Source organism: Drosophila santomea, chromosome 3R (assembly GCF_016746245.2).
Source record: "Drosophila santomea strain STO CAGO 1482 chromosome 3R, Prin_Dsan_1.1, whole genome shotgun sequence".
NCBI lineage: Eukaryota > Metazoa > Arthropoda > Insecta > Diptera > Drosophilidae > Drosophila > Drosophila santomea.
In genome coordinates, this window is record NC_053019.2 from 24,704,421 (window position 1) to 24,723,770 (window position 19,350).

At 44.8% G+C, this 19,350-nt stretch overlaps 4 protein-coding genes across 8 annotated transcripts; 1 reads left to right on the forward strand and 3 right to left on the reverse strand.

Annotated features, from left to right (window-relative positions):
• Positions 1–1,473: 1,473 nt before the first annotated feature.
• On the reverse strand, positions 1,474–2,101 carry LOC120452405 (enhancer of split mgamma protein). Its single transcript, XM_039636623.1, has one exon. The coding sequence runs from the start codon at positions 2,089–2,091 to the stop codon at positions 1,474–1,476; it is 618 nt and encodes a 205-aa protein (XP_039492557.1). The 5' UTR covers positions 2,092–2,101.
• Positions 2,102–3,549: 1,448 nt separating this feature from the next.
• Positions 3,550–4,803, reverse strand: LOC120452097 (enhancer of split mdelta protein). The gene is made up of 2 exons (XM_039636172.2): positions 4,782–4,803; positions 3,550–4,720 (listed from the first exon to the last, which is right to left on the reverse strand). The coding sequence occupies exon 2, from the start codon at positions 4,521–4,523 to the stop codon at positions 3,846–3,848; it is 678 nt and encodes a 225-aa protein (XP_039492106.1). The 5' UTR covers positions 4,524–4,720; positions 4,782–4,803; the 3' UTR covers positions 3,550–3,845.
• Positions 4,804–5,237: 434 nt separating this feature from the next.
• LOC120454307 lies at positions 5,238–6,180 on the forward strand. Its single transcript, XM_039639506.1, is given in 4 exon segments — positions 5,238–5,377; positions 5,647–5,808; positions 5,810–5,894; positions 5,896–6,180. Coding segments are annotated over 4 exon segments (672 nt in total).
• Positions 6,181–6,757: 577 nt separating this feature from the next.
• LOC120454526 (neurofibromin) lies at positions 6,758–19,176 on the reverse strand. Of its 5 annotated transcripts, none has more exons than XM_039639893.2 (18): positions 18,834–19,176; positions 18,447–18,590; positions 17,926–18,310; positions 17,729–17,870; positions 17,079–17,672; positions 16,696–17,017; positions 16,081–16,633; positions 15,489–16,026; positions 13,839–15,430; positions 13,176–13,782; positions 10,765–13,120; positions 10,449–10,703; positions 10,294–10,389; positions 9,654–9,743; positions 9,130–9,332; positions 8,882–9,068; positions 8,651–8,816; positions 6,758–7,418 (listed from the first exon to the last, which is right to left on the reverse strand). In XM_039639893.2, the coding sequence occupies exons 1-18, from the start codon at positions 18,888–18,890 to the stop codon at positions 7,375–7,377; spliced, it is 8,331 nt and encodes a 2,776-aa protein (XP_039495827.1). In that variant the 5' UTR covers positions 18,891–19,176; the 3' UTR covers positions 6,758–7,374. The 5 variants fall into 5 exon arrangements, with proteins under 5 accessions (XP_039495827.1, XP_039495829.1, XP_039495830.1 ...); XM_039639895.1 differs by having other exon boundaries at positions 6,758–7,589; XM_039639892.2 differs by lacking the exon at positions 6,758–7,418 and adding an exon at positions 7,637–8,472.
• Positions 19,177–19,350: the final 174 nt, after the last annotated feature.

A 19,350-nucleotide genomic window follows, 5' to 3' on the forward strand; every position in this document is an offset into this window, starting at 1 on the left:
ACACAGAAGTATCAATTTAAATATATCTTACATATATTTACAAGCCATCACTCGTTAAGGATTCCTTAGGAGGCTTAAAACAACTTAGATTAAATCCCTTATAAGCTAGTAACCCTACGCCATAAATCTTATTAATTTCCATAAATAATTGCTGGCACCTAAGAAAACAAAAGGACGGAAATGTAAAATTAAGCATAAACACCTACGGCTCTTGTGAAGAAGATCGTTTCAAAGATAATCTACTTTCGGCTTTGGCAAGTTAACAGAATTTTAATCAGCTAAATAATCTCTATAAATTCAGTTCCTTTTCCAATTTATTACACCCTGGCAGCACAGCCTAGTCCCAAGCCAATCCTGATACCGATCTCGTTGACTATTCCCTCGGTGTGCCCTGCGTCGATTTTGAAGACAGAGGCGTCTGTGGATCGGCTACTGGTCTTGGCACAACGATAACCAAATGATGCTGGGGTCAGCCAAATCAAAAAAAAAACGAAACAAAAACCCAAGAAAAAAAATCAAAAAAGGCTCGAAGCAGGGTCCATAAAAAAGAAAGAAAAGAAAAAAACCGATATCCTGTCCCCGGCTGGAGCTCCTCCATCTTAAAGTTGCCCTAGGGCAAGGCACTCATTTACCTGATCCGAAGCAATTATGTGCCCATAGCTTACCTTGACCATTGTGCACACGATTTTCTAGCCGAGTGGCCAGGGAGAAGCACGGAAACAACAAATCGAGGAGAACAAAGCGAAATCAGGATGGATGCGGGATGAATGATGACTCGATCCGATCCCTTTTATTTTTTGGTTTTCTTTTCGGGTCCCTACCCCCGGCTCTATGCCCATTTGTTTTCTTCTAAGTCTGAGCGACATTGTCGTAACTCGATTAGATACGCTCAGATAAGACTCTACTAAATATTTTCTGTTACCTTCGCTTATTGTCCGCACACGTGTTTGAGTTCCAACCAAATGCCATATAGGCTTTATGTATGGCCCATCGGTAGCCCCGGCTTTGGACTGCTTCTTTCTTTCTTTCTAGTTCTTCTGCTTCTGCTTAATTCTTCTTGTTTTGGCCTTGGCATTGTTTTCGCTTTCTTTTGTCCGACGATCGTGTATGTGCATCCGTGGGGCGATCGAATAGTTGCAGGGGTCAGAAGGAGGTGCTATTGCGTTTCTAGCGTTTCCGTTCTAGACCGCAAATATATGGCAACTGTTTAGGCATGGGAGTGTCTCAGCAATTTGCATGTGATTCACCGGATAGTGGGAGAAAAAGTCGTGATCATTCAATTTTAGCTATATAATTTATTATTTATTTAGTTATCACATGAACTGCGCGTCCTCATCTAAAGCTTTGTGTGTGTATGGTGTTTACTTATAACTAGTTGGGGAGTACACTGGGGTAAATCCAGTGACTCGGAAGACTTTTACTTTCTATCATCTCTCCTTCATTCTTTTCTGTTGTGGTGTGAAGTAATCCTTTCTACCATGGACGCCAGACGTTCTCCTCGTCCTCGCTGTCGTCCTCCATCTTGGTCACATCGATGGTGGTCAACAGGGAATGGCTGGTCGAACTGGTATTGGAGTTGGGACTGCCGGCGTAGCTGGAGATTGGCGAAATGGGCACGGAGTAGGCATCCCGATTGGCAATGTGCACGGAGAGTGGAGCGGTCACGGGCAAGGCTTCCTTTTCTGCTGGCTGGATCTGGTTGAGGCGCTGTCCCAGGTGGGTCATTAGCTGAGTGCCCAGGCTGACATTCATGCCGGGCAGTTGGGAGAGTGAACGGGAGACCTCATTGACGGCATGGATGTAGCCGGAACGGAATCCCTCCGCCGGAGTCAAGCTCTCATCGCCGGAAGCCCGCTTGTGCTTTCGCTGCTGCTTCATTTTTTGCAAGTGGGTGACGGTCAGTTCCAGGATATCGGCTTTCTCCAACCGGGTGACGTGCTCGCCCTCGGACTCCAAGGTGGCAACCATAAGATCCTTCAGCTCGTCCAGGCACTTGTTGATCCTGGCACGACGCTTCCTCTCCAGCATGGGCTTCATCACCTTGCGGTACTGATAGGTCTTGGACATCTCGGACATTTGTAGCGAAGACATTTTGTGTGTGTGTTTCTTTTTGTGCTTCTCGTGTTTTTTGGTGTAAGCTGAGTTCTTTGAGCTCTTGCTGCTGTGACGGTCGAAGACGTTATGTGTTGCTAGACCTTCGGTGATCGGCTTTATATAGCTGGCTAGAAACAACCCCCAAAATGGGCCAAAGGGATCGTCGTCGTCGTCGTGTGTGCTGGCATTCGAGGAGCAGAAGGGACGGGGACACGCTTCGTGTGCTGGCATGAGGGTTGCTCGGTACCGACCCTTCCGCTTCTTGAGACCGATCCTTATTGTTCGGGCGATTTCTTATTGTTGGCCCGGCACCCTTATCAAACGGGCCAGGGAGCAGGATCGCTGCCAGGATCGTGGGAAACACTTTCCTACTCGGTTTCTCACATCGACTCGCTCACCTGCCCGCAAAAAGCAGCCGAGCATGGCCATGAGCATGGGCATGGGCATGGGCATGGGAATTTGCAGAGCGAACAGCTGCCGTTTGTGCCGTTTCTAGATTTGTGTGTTATGATTTGACTATGGCAGGGCAGGGTGAGGGGCATAAGGATAATGAACTGCCTGCATTATGCCATCTCATCGGGATCCTCTGGGGTTCCCACGATAGCGAGGACCTCCGCCAGGGGTATGGGGATAAGGATAAGGACGAGGCGTTGCGTTGCGATTCCTCGACGACTTCCTGTTTACCGTTGGCATTCCAAATTGGATCGGGTTCGTGTTTGGTGGCAGAGGAAGGGACAAGGACAGCGGCATCCTGCACTTGTTGGTCGGCTGTTATGATCCTGTGGGAACATTGCTCGTGTGCGTCGAGTGTGCTTAATGTGTGTTCGACTTCCCGATCCCCCTGACCCGGCAGGACCTCTGCCTCTGCCTCTCCCTCTTCCTCCAACCGACATGTAAAAGGGGCCAGCGATGCTGATCCTGGAGCGCTGCTCGCGAGTGGCTCGCTATGGACACACTTTCGGCTGTAAGTTGCTCGCGTTCCAGGACCTTTGTAATGGATGGATGGATGGATGGGTGGTGCATTACAGGGATTTGTAAAGGGAGTGGGGAGTTCAATTGACTTGAGTTCAAGTGGAGAGTGTAAAGATATTTGTTATTTAGAAATATGAATTATTAACATTTCAAGGAAATATAGCAATATTCACAAATCAGGCTAATTACATCTGATTTTTAAATATTTTCCAGAAAAGAAAGAAAGAAAATAAGAGGAAAGATAAGTTTTCTAACATTTTTTACCACATTTTTATTTCATTTTTGAAAACGAGTGCTCGTTGACAATAAGAATAAACAGAATAAGTAAGCAAATCAAACGTATGGCACCCTCTTTTGTTAATAGTCCCAAATATATAATGCTTTTATAAATTCAGTTTATGTTCATTTTATTGTTCAAATGGCTTCATGGCTTATAGTTAATGTTGTAAAGCAAAAATATAATTTTAAAGCATACATAAAAATGTGTTCTTAATGATAATAATTGGAAGCTCGTTGGGGAAGCTCTTGCAAAGTTGATGAAATAATTTACAATGAATTAAATACGTGAATCAGTAAGCCTATGGGAGATCAAATACAAAATACGAACTTAAGAACTATCACAGGAACATCACATCATATCAAATCAACTACCAGCTAAATACGATTCTGAGGCAAATGTTTACACTAGACCTTGGAAAACTTGGATGGTTTCTCAATGAAACTGAGTGGTAAAGCTATCAATGTTAATTGGTTGCGTATACAAGTATATGGAATGCCCTTCACCAGGGGCGCCAGACTTCTTCGCCATGATGGATATCCTCTTCTCGCGGAGATTTTGAGCGTTTTTGATCGGATAGATTTACTGGTTCGTCTTCCATATCGATGATTTCTTCTTCCTGCTTCATGTCCTTGAGCTGGTGACCCAATTGCTTCATCAGGTGGGTGCCGAATTTGAGATCCAGGCCGGGAACCGTGGAGAATATATGTGAGACTTCGTAGGCAGCCTGGGTGTATCCGGCCCGGAACTTGTCCAAGTTAACCTGGTCGGGTGCTGGGGATTGCGGATTGGCCACTCGCTGTTGCTGTTGCGCCTTCAAATAGTTAACGGTGAGTTCCAGGATGTCCGCTTTCTCCAGCTTGCTGACTTGCTCGCCCTGCGCATCCATGGTGTCCACAATGAGATCCTTAAGTTCGTCCAGATACAAGTTCATCCGGGCGCGTCTTTTGCGCTCCAGAAGGGGTTTGGTCACCTTGCGGTAATGTTGAGTCTTTGTCATAAATCTCTGACCCTGTACGGCCATTGTGTATTGTGGGTTTTGATTTGGTGTTGTGCCTTGTTTGTAAATAAAGTTGCGATGTTGCGATGTCGCTGCTGCCGCTCCGCACTGCACGGTAGTCACTTGAGAAATGATCTTGCCGCAAGGTAAGCTGATCCTTTTTGTAGCTGCTGGTGCCATACACTTGCGAAATCGAAATCGAAATCCTCCCCTAACTGCCACCACGCACTGCGATCACAACGCTCCTACACGCCGACGATCACCACGAAGCATCAATCGGGTCACTCTCTGCTTGTGGCAAGATTCCCTCGGCGCTGCACGTGTGCAACATCAAAAAAATTGGATCGGGCGGAAGCCGCTGAGCCTCTCTTCTTGCACTGAAAACAATCTCTATGCTGTAGAAAACAGGGTTTAAGATATATACTTTGAAATAATCACATTTCAAGTATACAAGTTCAAAGCATACTTCCTGGGGGTAAAATGAAATCAAAAAGTATCGCATGTGCCAAAAGTATATCAAACAAAAGAAATTCGTTAAAATATTCATTATTAATTTAAAGATTATTATTAGGCATTTTTGTGGATTAGTTACATTTTTAATCAAACCTGCATCAATCACTATCACTATTATGATAGTAGAATGCTTCAAAGTTATTTCCAGTGTGTTGACTAGGGCCCAATAACACGTTCTTCGGATCTTCGCCCGAGCTAGTAGCTCGCTCTCTTCGGGCGTCTCTCTTCCTCGTGCTGCTGCCGTGCGCCGGCGCAACAGTCTGAAGAAGGGTCTCCGAAGAAGAGCAGGAGGAAAGAGCCGAAGCAATCAACCACCACCACCACCAGCAGCGCACCACACGCACACACGACATGGGCAACGGCATCGGCATCGGCATCGACATGACCTCGACCTGCCTGCCAGCCATCCGTGCTCCCTGGTTCCCACTCCCCTCGAGAAAAGAGAGCCGTGCCCCATGCGTGCCGTCCTCACTTAAGCCAAAGAGCCAATCTCGTCGAGGCAGTGCCATTGTTGCACATGCGTGTGGGCTTCTGCTTGTGTGCGTGCAGCTACACGGGGGGAAAGGTTGTCTTATTTCCATTATACCGAAATATGAAAGATATCTTTCAATTCGGCAGAAATGTATTTGCTTTAAATGGGTTTTATATTAGTTTTTTTTAGACATACTATTTAAAATAACTAAAATATAATTGGCTTATCTCTGCTATAAGAACAATACAAAATAACCAATTTAACGTACAACTATTAATTTATACATGTTTTCATTTCAGAGTGAGAATTTTCTTGCAGTGTGGCCTCTTCCCTTTTGGCGCACAGTCACACAGACCTCATTTCCTCTTTGGCGCGACATTGCGTTACACTTACGGGCACGGAGCACCATCAGCAGCAGCAGCAGCAACCACCACCAACGGAACGGCACCACAGCACCACCCAGGCAAGCGGCAAGCAGCCGGTGCATGTGCATCGTGAGAAAGTGTACTGGAGACATTCCCACAAGTATTGGGATTGTGCCGCACTTCTGCTGCCGGTTGCCCGGTTGCCTCGCCCTCGGCTTCGGCCTCGTCCTCGGTCAGCTGTGACACTTGTTTGGCGCATTTTGCGAGATTGGGCATTCGGATTGGGCCATTGACGAAATCCACCTGCCCCAAGGGTGAGTTTCAGTTCAAATGCAAGACCAGGGGTCGCTGCAATCGCAGCCATGAAATCGAGAAGTTAACAAACAGTGCAGCCAGGCACCGGCGACATTTGCTGACATCTGATGGCACTGATTTCGTACATTTCGTACAGTTCGTTTCCAGTTTTCTTCGTGGGGGAGGTTTCTGAGATCATCAGCGTGGCAATGTTTTGATATGGGTTTTGGGACGACTTAAGGAAGACAACCATATGCAAAAACAGGGATTTCAATTGCGCCAATTTCCATGAGGGTGAAGATTTTAAAAGAGGGATAAACTGTTGACAATGATGAATCATCCTGCTCATGGAAGTGGATGAGGCGGATCAAGGATCGTAAAAAAAAGCAGAATAATTGTTCAGAATTGTAATCGTTCCCAATAAAAGAAACGTGCTGATATTTAATAAACATTTTAATTGAAAGTATATTAATTTGTTCGATATTCTTGTACATTGATAAATTTGGGACATTAACATTTCATAAATATCTTCAAGTGGCTGTAATTTACAAAGATACATATTCGTTTAATACACATATAGCAACACACACATATACATTTAGATTAATAATAATGTATAGAATCCAGTTCCATTTTTCGCTCATCTAGTTTAAAAAAACACTCTTGTTTAATGCGGATAACGCCAAATACAGTTTAAAATCCATGTGCTAGAAAGTAAGTGTAACGTACTAATTTGCTTCATTTATTGTTTAATAAGAGGTACAAATGTGTAACGTTCGTAAGTTTTTATTTTGGTTCGATTCATTTCGCTTATCAATTCTATTTCGATTAAAATCTTTGTTTGTGCTTAAAACTAAATTATATTTAAAGCGGACTGGGTCGTTTTTAAGCTTAAACTCGATTAGTTTTTGGTGTTTTAGAAATTTATTGGAAAATGTGCTGCTGAAATAAATTAGTAAGGACTAATGAGAGGTGAACTTGGTTTTTAAAATAAAATTATATAGAATAGAAAAAAAAAATAAATGCCATCTGATACATTTGCTGCGGGGAGATTCATCTATAATACAAAGTAATGCTAACGACATGTGCAACATGCCGTCTTCTTAAAGCTTTAAGTTATTCTTGTTCTTGTATTCGTTTCGTTTGATTTTGCCTTTAATCGCTTTCATGGTTAACTCCGTTTCGCCTGGTCGCGGTCATCCTTTGAGGAACTGGTAGACTTGGTGTGCCTACTTGCGTTGTGGGTTGCAAACATTAAAATGTACATTCGGTAATCGTTTAAAAATATTTCCGCTCGATATCTTCATCTACGTTACAGTATCCTCGATCCACTCCTTTCTACACATACAATTATATACATTCTGTTTTCATACATCGGTTCACGCGTTCATTTCCTCCTTTCGCATTCAGTGGTCATCGCTTCTGGACATTCTATACATACATACATATATATATATATAAATATTCTATGATTTTGTACGACATTCTGTGGGGGTTTTCACGTTCTCTAAAAGCACTTTTTAAACAGATTTAGGAAACGCATTACTTTTGCGATAAGTGTGGTACGTCTAGTGCGCGGGTTTGTAGTTGTTATTCATGCAGCTGAAAGTAAGACAAGACTTGCATAAACATATCGAGGGAAGAAACAATTGGGGCGATAGGAAATTTAGGGCAAAAAAGCAGTGAAGATTATTAAATTTACTTAGACTTACTTCAATTATCTATTGGCTCGTATAAAATATAGTTGTCAATGAAAATATATAAAATCTTGATGTCTTTTCTGTGTCTAGTATTTGTTCTTAGGTAAATTTGCAGCTACTGATAACTAAAGGTTGTCAGCTATTTTAAATTGCATTAGTTTTATATATTCTTGGCATGCATTTATCAGAAATATATTGTGGATCTCTGTTATAATTCAGCTATCGTGAGTTATATTTGGTTTTAATTTTCGAACAACAAATATGACAATACTACTCTACGCTACAAAAGGTGCTCGGAATTCACCTACATTATGTCGAAAATATGTTGTAAATGCTTCAAGGTACTAGATATATCATCAATATAATTCTCAAATCTTCAACATCAATTTGCTAATGCGTGTAGGATTAGGTGCATTATTTTGTGTAATTTTCATTGGACTTTCTTTTTGAGATTAACAATTTGCATATTGGGTACTTTGTCCGTTATTACAAATGTGAAATCGATTGGAGTGTTGGGACAATAATTCCATTTGGCAAAGCTTATATAACTACGAAATACATATGTTTCCCAATCGTGGTGTTATTTTGTTGCATTGTTTTCAGCTATTCTTATTTTGTCTTAAATTGCAGTTTGAATATTTTCGTATTTTACTTGTGGAACGTTCAATGTGATGGACTGTCGTTAATTCGATGTTTGGCGCGTGATTTGCTGTGTGAGGCGCGTCGCAGGCTGCTGACGCTGCCTGGGCAATTGTCATAAAAATCTAATGATTCCGATGAGAATGCTATATATCGCAATTGGTGTGATATAAAGAAAAGGTTAGGTTTGAGTAAATACTGTTTTGGTAAAAATCTGTGTTCATTCAATGGGTCTTGCTATTGAAAAATAAACGCTATTGGTTAAAGCAATGCATTACGGTATAGCTTGGGCAAAAGCTAAAGCAAATTCTACCAGATACTAACCTTTATCCGTGGGGGATCCCAGGGTCAGGCTACTCAGACTGGAGCTCAGGTTGTATGGACGCGGAGAAGGTGGCACCGGCGCGGACTCGTCGCCTGGCAAACAGGTCTCAACCATGGCCTCCAAACAGTTGACAAACAGCTCCGAGGACTCACCCATCATATTGTACTAAGAAGAATATATTTCAATTATAAATTTTGGATTCTTCGGAGTTCCTTGTTTTAAGCACTAACCTTGGTGAAGGGACCAGCAAATCGCCAGAGTCCGCCAAAACCACAACTCTGCAGGAAGTGCAGCTGCTGCTGGGAAGGATCTTCGCTGGCTAGCATATTTTGTATAATGTTCTGCACAGAGTTGAGCACCACTTGGTCGTGTGACACAGACAAGATATTGTTTATCTTTTGGTCCAGCAGTGAATGGCTATGAAATCAAAAATGTATTATAATATTTCACGAAAGACGCTAGAAATCGATGTACTCACATGACTGGAAACACTTTTGGAAAAACCACCGATCCTTCAGCCAAATACTGATACAAAACGCGCGTTTCGCCCTCATCCGAAGAATACTTGACCAAGGTGGCCAAAACAGTCAGTACCAGGGCCTGGATGGACAGATCAGGCAAGACCTCGGGATCGAGCAGTACGTTGGACTCGTTGGACACTGACGAACGCGAACCGCGTTCCTGTTCAAATACAAATTCATTTTGTAATAAAATGGATGTGATATTGAATTACACACAGATATGGTAAAAAAGTACTAGTGAAGATGAAATATCTACGATATATACGAAATGTGCATGTTGGCAATGGGTAAAGTGAACTGAACAGCTTTTTGACTGCCTTCATTCGGTGCCATGCAAGAGTAATCAAACTAAATGACATTACAGCGAAACATTAATGACCTCATTTTGGAATGGGTTTTAGTAGCAAACTTAAACATATTGGATTTAGTGGGGTAGTAGTTAGTTAGTCTTAGCTAAGAGATAAGTTTTGTTGAGCAGTACCTGACGTTCTTCGATGCCGGTTGCATTGTTCGGATCTTTGGTCGTCGGCACCGAGAATGAGCGTTGAGTTTTGAACAAAACTCGCGCGTTCTACGGAGTTTAATTTAGTGTTCGGGGTGGTTGTTGATTTTGCACAGTGTTGATGTTCGAGTTGTTGTTTTAGCGAGTTTCGGTAACCAAATCAAACGTAAATCAAATGACAATGTTCATGCGTAGTAGTAGTAGTAGAAGTGGCAGGTGGCAGTTACAAGTTTAGAGTTCATATAGGACATATAGTAATATCGATATTGATGAAAGTTACAAGCACCAATTAGATGTAAGATTCGGCAGGCAGATTATGGCATAAATATGGTTTCAACGAGTATACATTGTGATTTATATGTAACGTTTTTTTTTTATATTCAAATCAAACATAAAAAGAGAAAAGAAAAAATCATTGAACGATTATTAGTTATGCAACGGCTGATCTCGATACATAGTTGATATTACATAGTAGATGGCATATAAAGGATATATTTGGATATATAAACTCAAATAGATAGCCAAAAGTTATCATAGCAGATGGTTATAACAACTTTTGCACAGCGAATTTCGAACAAGTGGGAATTACTGCACGGCTTAATAGATCTTATAAACTCACCTGAAGAGTGGGCACCTTGTGCTGGCGGGCAAACTGCAAAGCGGACTGATCCAGGATGTCCCAACTTTTTTGGCGGCGTGACAGGGGCAGGCCGATCTAAAGGAAATGTCAGAATGTCATTGGTCCCTTAATGATTTAACTTTCATTTAACTAACAGCTTGCACTCCGCCGGATGCTTCACCGTTTTCCGCACTACTACTGAGATCGGCTGGCCAGCGGGGAAGAGCATGTTTCACGTGACATCTGGAACGCACTTCCTCGGAGACAGCCACCAACGCAGTCAAATAGGCAACACTGTCAGGTGTTACCTCGAATTTGTCCCGATGCAGGGGCTTGGCTATGATGCCCAGTAGCATCGTCAGAACTCGAGAGGTGCGCGAGACGGTTGTTGGTGTAGGATGGCGGAAGCCCTGAAAAGTATCATATATGTAGTTAAGGAATAAGTTCGGTTAATGGTAGTTCAAAACTTACCTTGATCAAATGTCCCACGAGGGCAAAGTGGAAATTGCTGCGGAAGGAGAGGCCCACAGCGTGATCCAGTTGCTTGAAATGCCACTCCAGCTTCTCCCTTGTTTTCATCATGACTTCGGCTATGGTCTCCTTCTTATCAAAGCAGCCCTGTGACTTAAGGGTGTGCAGATTTTGCTCGAGCAGAGCTAACCCAGCGCCGTACAGGGTAATCTCGTCCAGCTGCAGTACCGAAATGGCCACCCAGAAGAGGGCCCGATGAATGGGCGACTCTGGCCGGAGCAGTGGTTGAATGCGAGTTAAGCACATTACTAGAGCCTCGATCAGAATGAGATCGTTGAAAGATTCGAGGGCTTTCACCAGGATGCGAAGTAACTGCTTGACTTCGTGGTCGGTAACACTCTTGCTGATGCATCCGTAAACTATAAGGGCTCTAGGCTGTAGGGCTGGATTGTAGCAGAATGCAAAACTGCGAGCCAAAGAGGTCCAGGTGTTGAGCCATTCGCAGTCCGGAACATCACGCATGCAAGCCTCCATGATTTCCAGCAGGGCATCTGTGATAACCTCTAGCGATGGTAGTGATAAACGCTCCCGATCGGCGGGCAGAGGTTGGGTAACTCTTTCATTTCCCAACCATTTATCTGTGGGGTGACGGCAGCTGGAGCGGAAAGCTGTAACTGCTGCCGACTTCACCTTGCTGATGCCGAAGAGTAGGTAGAACTTGGGCAGTGAGAACTCATCCAGGGACAGTCGAAGTACTCGCTGCGCCTCCTCTGAAAAGGAGGGATTTGTGCATGTGCACAGCGAGTGGATGATGTTGATCACCAGGCCATGGGTGGAGGCTCGCATTGACAGGGATCCTGAGCATACCAAAAACGTAATGGTGTGGAATAGATATGGCACCGATGTGGCCACATCCAAACAATTGTTGAAGGACAACATGAGCAGGTATCGACCCAGAATGGCAATGTCGTCCCACATCATGTGCTGCTCCAGATATTGCGTGGGATTTGTGCAGGATTTGTCCATGACTCGGCATATTCGCGTTATGACCTTTTTGGACACCAGTTGGACATTCGCTGAAGCGAGAGCCACTGCCGTGTCAGCCATAATCTCCACCTGTGGTGATCCCAATCCATATGTGATCGATTTATGCAAAAAATTATCCAATACCATATCGATCAGCTCGGGAATCTGTCCAATCGATCCCCAGATCTTGGCCTGCACTGAGGGATACATTTCCTTTTGGTCAATGGTTAAATTGATAAGCTTGTCCAAAATCTGAGAGACCTTCAGCTTCTTGGAGTCATCGTTGGATTTACAAAACTTGACCAGGTTCTTCAGCCATGGCGTCATGTACTCCAAACACAAATGCTTCAGCTCTATGGTGCTGCGCTGGAAGCCCTGAATGGACTCTTCAAGGAATTCCAGAGTCAGATGCGGTTCATTGGTGGCAAGCTTCTCGCTAACGGACTTAATAAATATGGTATTATTGGAGGGTATGCAAAGTCCTTGGGTCTCCAACAACTGACCCTCAATCTTCAGATCAAAAGTAGCGGTCAAAGCACACAGCAAATTGTAGGCAGCAGTCCTAAGATTGGGGTCACATGATCCCAGATTGAGGAGCGCCATGTTCAGCAGCGTTCCCGGCACATCTTTTGGTCGGATCTTTTGGTGAACCGTCACGGAGTCCGGCTGACTAAGTTCCCATCGATTTCGGATGTGGATGATGGCTTGAACAATGTTGTCGCAATCGTTGTGAATAAAGCTAAGCTGGCCACTTTCGTTGGTGATAGACAGCGTGAACTGGTTATCGTCCACCAAGCACACCTCCTCAATTTCGGATGCATAGTATACATCGTTCAGGAGCACGGAGTGAGCCAGGACCTTTGTCTTTTCTGCAGATGTTATTTGCAATGCGGTGGGACCCACTTTAATTGCCACCTTTGTGTCTTTATGGCTGAGTTTCAGCGCGTTGCTAAATACCTTTAAATCCTCGTCTAACGAAAGAGTTGCTCCAGGCAATTTCTGCTGCTCCGCGTCGATGAAATCAGTAAGTTTGTTGGGCGACTCCAGGAACATAAGTTTGCGATTTCCCTTTAAGGGCGCAAGAATGCGATCGTGGAACTTGGTATATTCGCGCACCCACGAGTTGCAGTTATAGATGTACACTGCATGGACATTTTCGTAGGCTACCGTGGGCAGGACATAAAACCACTTCTGCAGGAACTCGGTGCGGAACCGATTATCCGAGCAGGTGTGCGTGAAATCAATGACCACCTCAAACGGCGAGTGACAGAATGGTTTTAGTGTGAGTATAACGTGGTAAATCAGTAAATCACCATTCGTTTCTCCAATCCTAAAAAAGACATTGGGTTACAAAGTTACATAGAAATAAGCTGTGATTCACTTACTTGTATCTTCTTGCTATGTAGTAAAAGACAGGATAGCCAGATTTGCTCGTCCCGGCCTGGTAGAATATGTTCATCGACTTGAGGGTCTTGAACTCCTCCTTCTCGTGCATTTGGTGTTTGACCATGATCTCCTCGAAGTTGGTCGATGACATGTCAATTGAGCTCCAGCGTGCATACGAGCTGAACATCATGTGCGAATCCACGGGCTTGTGCTCCGGAGGTCCCAAGTAAGCGAGCAAAGTAGCCATCTTGTCGAAGGGCCGCCTTCCAACCGCCTTGTGGTCACGACTGCTTGACAGATAGTCGCCGATTTTCTCCTGATGCGTCCACAGCAAGCGATGCAGAGCCAATACGTTCGCATCTGAAATAAAACTCATGCTGTGCGAGGTCTGATCCACGGTCTCACAGTCTGATGCAATCTGAATGAAGAACCGTCGACCAGCCTCGAAGTGATCGCGCAGGAAATCGTTGAAGCACAACATGTGCTGCTCCTTGGAGAACTCCACGTGGTTAGCAATGTTTTGAAGGATCTTGGACATTAGCATAAGACCTCGTTTGGCCGAGCTGTGCACCTGTTTGTCGACGATTCCTAATTCCTGTGGCGAAACTGAAAACATAGGGAATATTAGTAAAAGCAATTTCTGAATTTATCTATAATCTTACCTATGGCGGGATTGATGAACCGCAAGAAGATGACTGTGCCCACAGCGCCGATATTGTTCTGCAGCAGATTAGGGAAGCGTTTGCTTAGCACTTGGTACAGGCAATGACACATGGATCGCAACTGCGGGGGAAAGCGATCTGACGAGTTGATAATGGCGTCAAACACCTTCTGTGTTAGGGCAATCAGGTTGTTCCTGTGCTGCTCAATGTCTTCTGTCGGATCCAGACGAGCTGGATCCACCTCAAAACAGGTCTCCTCCTCTTCATCCAGCAGTGGACGAATGAGGGGCTCTAGTAGCATTTGCAGATAGCTCGCGCCGTATATCTTAAAGCAAAAGGCCATGATTTTGCTGCCCAGAGAATTTCCACGGAATAGGGTCTGCATGCAGTCTGAGACCTCAACCTCGCGGTAGAACATATTCCATAGGAGGGGCGACAACAGGTGTTTGGCGTCGAACAGGGTGACCAGAACCCGAGCCAACTCGTCCATTTGCGATGTAGTAACTACGTTGGCCAAAGCCATGGCTATTGGCAGTTCTCCTTTGTCGCTGATCATTGTAACAAGTTGGACCAGTTGTTCAAAACGATCAGCTAAAACCGTTTCAGCCAAGGTATCAAATTCAGTGCCTTGTTGCAGGATTTGAGTGAGCACCTCCATGAAAGCGGCACGGGTTTGCAAATCTGGATTATAGCCCAAATCAATGGAGTGCATCAATCCAGAGTCAATGTTGGCGCCCAGCAAATTGGACATGGCCAGGATGGTGGCATTTCGCAGAGCCGTCAGTTTTCCAGCTGCCATTCGAGGGCGCGGAGGCAATAGCGGGGTATTATTCATTTCCTTTTCCGCCTCAGAGCTGTCGATGCAGTCATTCAGCAGGTTCATAAAGAGGGTGAAGTACTTCAAAAAGAGCGCACTCTTTGCATCCATCAAATCGCCTCGATCCGATTCCTCAGGCTGAAGAGGAAGGCCCCTAAGCAGCGCTGCCACTGCCTCCATGCAGGCTTGGTCTAGATCGCGAAAGATGAGGGATGTGTTGGTGAGAATAGCGGCATCCGCCGAGCTGGGCGGTGCAATTTGATGGGAGGTGCCCATCACCCAGTCGGTCAAGTATTCAACAAGCTTATTCCGGAACTTCATCTCCTGGCGGAAGGCGAGATCGTCGCGTCGCTTCATCATTACTTCCACCAGCTGGCACAATTTTGTCTTAATTCTAATGGCATAAACAGTCATATCCAGGTGACGAACGTAGCGCACTATTCCTAGCATCATGCCTTCGATGCTTGTAACACCCAGATGTTCCGATGGCGAGGGTTGATCGTTGTTGGGATCCTTGTTAGCTTTGGGATCCAGAATCGATTTCATTATGTAGATGGTATGCTCGATAAACTGCGTGTTGATGTCAGTCACATTCACGTTCACTTGGCCTTGCTGATCAAAGAACTTCTCCACGATGGCTCTAACCTGATCGAAGAGTATGGGATACAGCTGGGTGGACATCTCCTCGCCCACCAGTTCTTTCACATTTTTCTGAATATTGAGGCCAATTTTTTCGTTGCTGCAGACCAACAGGCGCAATAGTTGGCCCACGAATCTATAATGAACATTTAAATGTTAGAAAGTGGACATGTTAAAGATATTAAAAATCTTACTGTGTTACAGGACAATAGCTGACATCTTGTGGCGGTGCTGGGGGAAGCGTGGATAATGAAACCGTGCTAGGATGCAGAGAGCCATGTCCGGAACTTGTGGAGCTTGAGTAAAGAGAGTTTTGAGCAAGTGATCCCAAAGAAGCATTGTTCTGCGATTGCTGCAGCAGCATTTGACGGCTGCTGCTGCGTTTGTGAAGACAGACGCCACCCAATGCTAGTAAGAACCAAGTCATATTGGCCCATTCGTTGATTTGCTCCTCCAGATCGTGCTCTGAGCTTTGGTGACTCGCTCGCCGCTTGCCCATGCCACGATGGAAGACCTCTGCTTGGCCATCTTCTCCTTTGCATTTGGGGTACGTTTGCAAAACCTTGCTGGACACCTCCCAGTTGCGAAAGGTCTCCTCCCAGGCGGGCTGAACGCCATGGACACAGTGCTCGATCTTGCGCAATAGAGTCATAATGCGCTTTTGAAGTGTAAGACGACTCAGCACATTGCCGTGGGTGTTGTCAAAGAAGCAAATGCGAGAGTCCGTTGCAGCTAAAATGGAAATTTCAATAATTAAAGCGTAGATGATGAATTTAACAAACTCACATGTGGACAGCTGAGCCAGCTCCTGGTAAATGTGATAATTCGGCATAATAAAGCCGACTGTCAACTCATCGGAACTGCAGCAAATCTCAGCCTCCTCGCATAGCAATCCAAAACATGACAGCGACGTCAGCACCGCATCTAAATCAACACTCCACAGGTACATGAAAAAAACGACTTCCATCTTGATGTGAGCCTGCTTGCAAATGGCAATCTGACTTCCCACATGTGCATAATCCTTGTGCCGCTGGAGGAACGTGTTCCGACAGATAAGGATCTCGCGCAGCCACTTTAAGACATCAGTGTAATTGGCAATTTGATGTTGGATGAGCTTTTGCGAGATTGAAAACAGCACCTGGGAGCTAACGTCCCAGAACGTATTGATCGGAGCCTCTGGATTCCAAACCTCTATTTTCTCCGGGGCGTGCAGAGCGAGCAGCGCCTCCATAGCCTCTTGTGCTACATCTGGCATGGTAGTTTGATGTACCAAACTTACTAAGCCGTTGATTAGCTCCAACGTGGAGCTCTGCACTTCATGTGCCACTTTTCCTTGTGTCTAAAATACAACATAATGGTTTTATATATGGTATATAGCGATTATATGATCAAAGAACTCACATTCAACAAAAGCGTAGGATCGGCATGAATTAGCCGTACTAGAAGCAGCAATAACATTTTGTGGGCGGGACCCTCTTCAGCGCGGGTTAAACCTTTCTGCGTATCTTTCGATTTGAGCGTCAGGGAGGTTATATAGCGCAGTGGCGTGTGAGCTATATAACCCTGGGTGGCCTTGTTGAGCGTATCCGTAAACAAAGCTCTTAGCTCAGCAGAGCGGTAGTGAACCACATCCGTCTGTGGCCACCAAGACAGTCTGGGTTGGTTTACTATTCGGAAAGGGTTCTTGTTCTGCAAACGGAAGTCGACGTATATGTGAGCCAACCTAAAGAAAAGTATAAATGCATAAGTCATACCAGATTTATAGAATTGCGCAAACTAATTACCTTAGCAGAGAGCACACAATTACAAAATGATAAGCCTGCGGCGAGGACAAATTCAGGCAAACTTTAAGGGCCTCGATGTTGTGAGGATTAATCCGAAAGCACGACACCCAGCAGTCAATCATCAGCTCGATATCAGCAAAGTTGTATCCCTGTCCGCGAGAGAAGGGCTTGGCTGGATTGAAGAGCAGTGCCTTGAGATCGTTGATAAAGAATTGCACCAACTTGAAGACTACATTATTGGAGTCGGTGTTGTTGATGTAGGTGGATGCTTTGCACAGCTTTACACAGGCAATTGCCGCAGATTCGGTCACCTGTTTCGATGGTGAGTGTTGGCCCAAGCCTCTTTTGATGCTCTCGATAAACTGCTTGGCCGAGAAGTCCTTGTCCCGGGATGTGGATTGCGCGGACTTGGAGGCAACCTTTTCCTTGTCCTTTTCTTTCTCTTTCTCCGACTGCTGGAGTTCGTTAACGACGGCCTCGAGGCAAGAGGGATTCAATATCAGCAAGAGCATTTGGAGTGGCCACACAAGAGTCTTGCTTTTCTTGTTTTCGGTTTTAAAGTACTCTACAAAGTCCATAAGTGGTTCCCAGCAGCTAAATGAAACAGATTAAATTTATTTGCCTTTAAGAACACTTGTTATTCCTCTTACGTGGATATATCTCGATTGGTGCCTCGTTGCAAGTCCTGGAACTCTTGTGGATGGTACTCAATCCAGTTCCAAATAGCCTTCTCCAACGAGTAAAGCAAAATCAAAGGTGGTGCACGCTTCGATCGAAACTTTGTGATGGTTTCTGGAAATGTGAAACGTTAATAAAGCTTTTTCAAACATTTAAATAGTTGGATTACCTTGCAGCAGCTTGGTTAGCTTTATCATATCCATATCGATGTGTTGAATTAATTCTATGTCGTTGTAATCCGGATTTTCCTCGGAACAGGATGTCAGCTCTTGAATCCTGGCCGATATGCGATTGAACACCGCCGAGAAGTGATTCTGGGACAAAGCAAAGAGCACCTTGGATGCCAGGGCCTTGAGCTGGGCGGCATTCGGATTGCTGTCGCTCTGGACATCCACAAACTGCGAGATTTCGCGCAGCAGTAGCTTCACATTCATGGCCTCCTCGAAACGTGCTGTGTCCTTGGTCTGGTTGGTCAGACAGCGCTCCAGAGTGGTCAGTATGATGACCAGCGACTCGAAGTAGCAACGCTCTGGCTCATGGCGATTTTGAAGTGCCTGCAATGAAGTTTTTGTTTTAGTAGTTTAATGTTTCAACTTTAATCGTCTCCCAGCCCTTTAAAGTAGGCAACCCATCGTTTAAAAGGAGTATACTCAATCTAGAAGCTGTGGAGTAGGCTTTTGGAGTACTTACCGCCTCATTAACCCTTTGCAGCATCTTAGTGAGACCGGATATGACCAGGGAGAAGCGATACCGCGATATGTGGATCAGACAGGCCACCAGTTGGTCCTGGCTCATCCTGGCCTGCGTGCCATAGGCTCCGATTCTGTTTGGCAGCTGAAAAAGTAAACCATTGATTGCTCTATTCCACTTCATTCATGCCGGAACCGGTGTTTTTGTTATTGTTGCTATCTCGCTCTGGCCCACATTTGATTGAGCGCTCACACAGACAGAGCGGGTGAGGCACGCACACTCGCAAGGTCGCGGTGAGCATGTGTGGGGGAGGAAGAGGCAGAGCAGCAGGTACATTTTTTCGCCTGCGAAAACGCAACTGCGGAAAAGGCATCGGAAAACACTTGCCTGATCTTCAAAACGGGCCAAAAGGGCACTGGCCCACTCGCCTGGCTTCTGGGTCATCTTGTAGTGGTGTTTTAGCAGTTGTTTATGCGTTTTTTACTGCATTTCAGCAACTAAATGGGGCAGCTTTTCGTTGAGCAGGGGGAGTGGCAATTGGTTGTGTGACATATTTTTCGTAGTCTTTGGTGTTTTTATCAATTCCTGAGACGTTTACTTCCTACTTTTCTTGAAATTTGGATGGTTTGGCTTCACAAAACTGGCACTGTTTCTTTTTTTATGGGAATTTTCGAAGGGTTTACAGGCTGTTATTTGGATGTTTATATTGTGTGTGTGCCGTCCATAATACCAAAACGCTTTCAGAAGTGATAACAACTAAGCCTATCGATATGTCGCCAATCTCCAACTAGTGATGGCATCTGGTCAACTGGCGTTTATTTCTTTAGAGTGGCCATAAGCCGATAAAATGCGCGCGCTAACGAAACCGTTTCAAAATTTTTAAAAATTGTTATTTCATTTGATT

What these genes read in the sequence shown, in the direction of transcription:
- LOC120452405 (XM_039636623.1), bottom strand. Translation starts at nt 2,091, where the DNA reads ATGTCTTCGCTACAAATGTCCGAGATGTCCAAGACCTATCAGTACCGC.
- LOC120452097 (XM_039636172.2), bottom strand. Translation starts at nt 4,523, where the DNA reads ATGGCACCAGCAGCTACAAAAAGGATCAGCTTACCTTGCGGCAAGATC.
- LOC120454526 (XM_039639892.2), bottom strand. Translation starts at nt 18,890, where the DNA reads ATGACCCAGAAGCCAGGCGAGTGGGCCAGTGCCCTTTTGGCCCGTTTT. An exon ending in AGCTATTGTCCTGTAACACA is followed by an intron (nt 15,431 to 15,488) that starts GTAAGATTTTTA and finishes TGTTCATTATAG; the next exon opens with ATTCGTGGGCCAACTATTGC. An exon ending in CCAAAAGTGTTTCCAGTCAT is followed by an intron (nt 9,069 to 9,129) that starts GTGAGTACATCG and finishes TTGATTTCATAG; the next exon opens with CCATTCACTGCTGGACCAAA.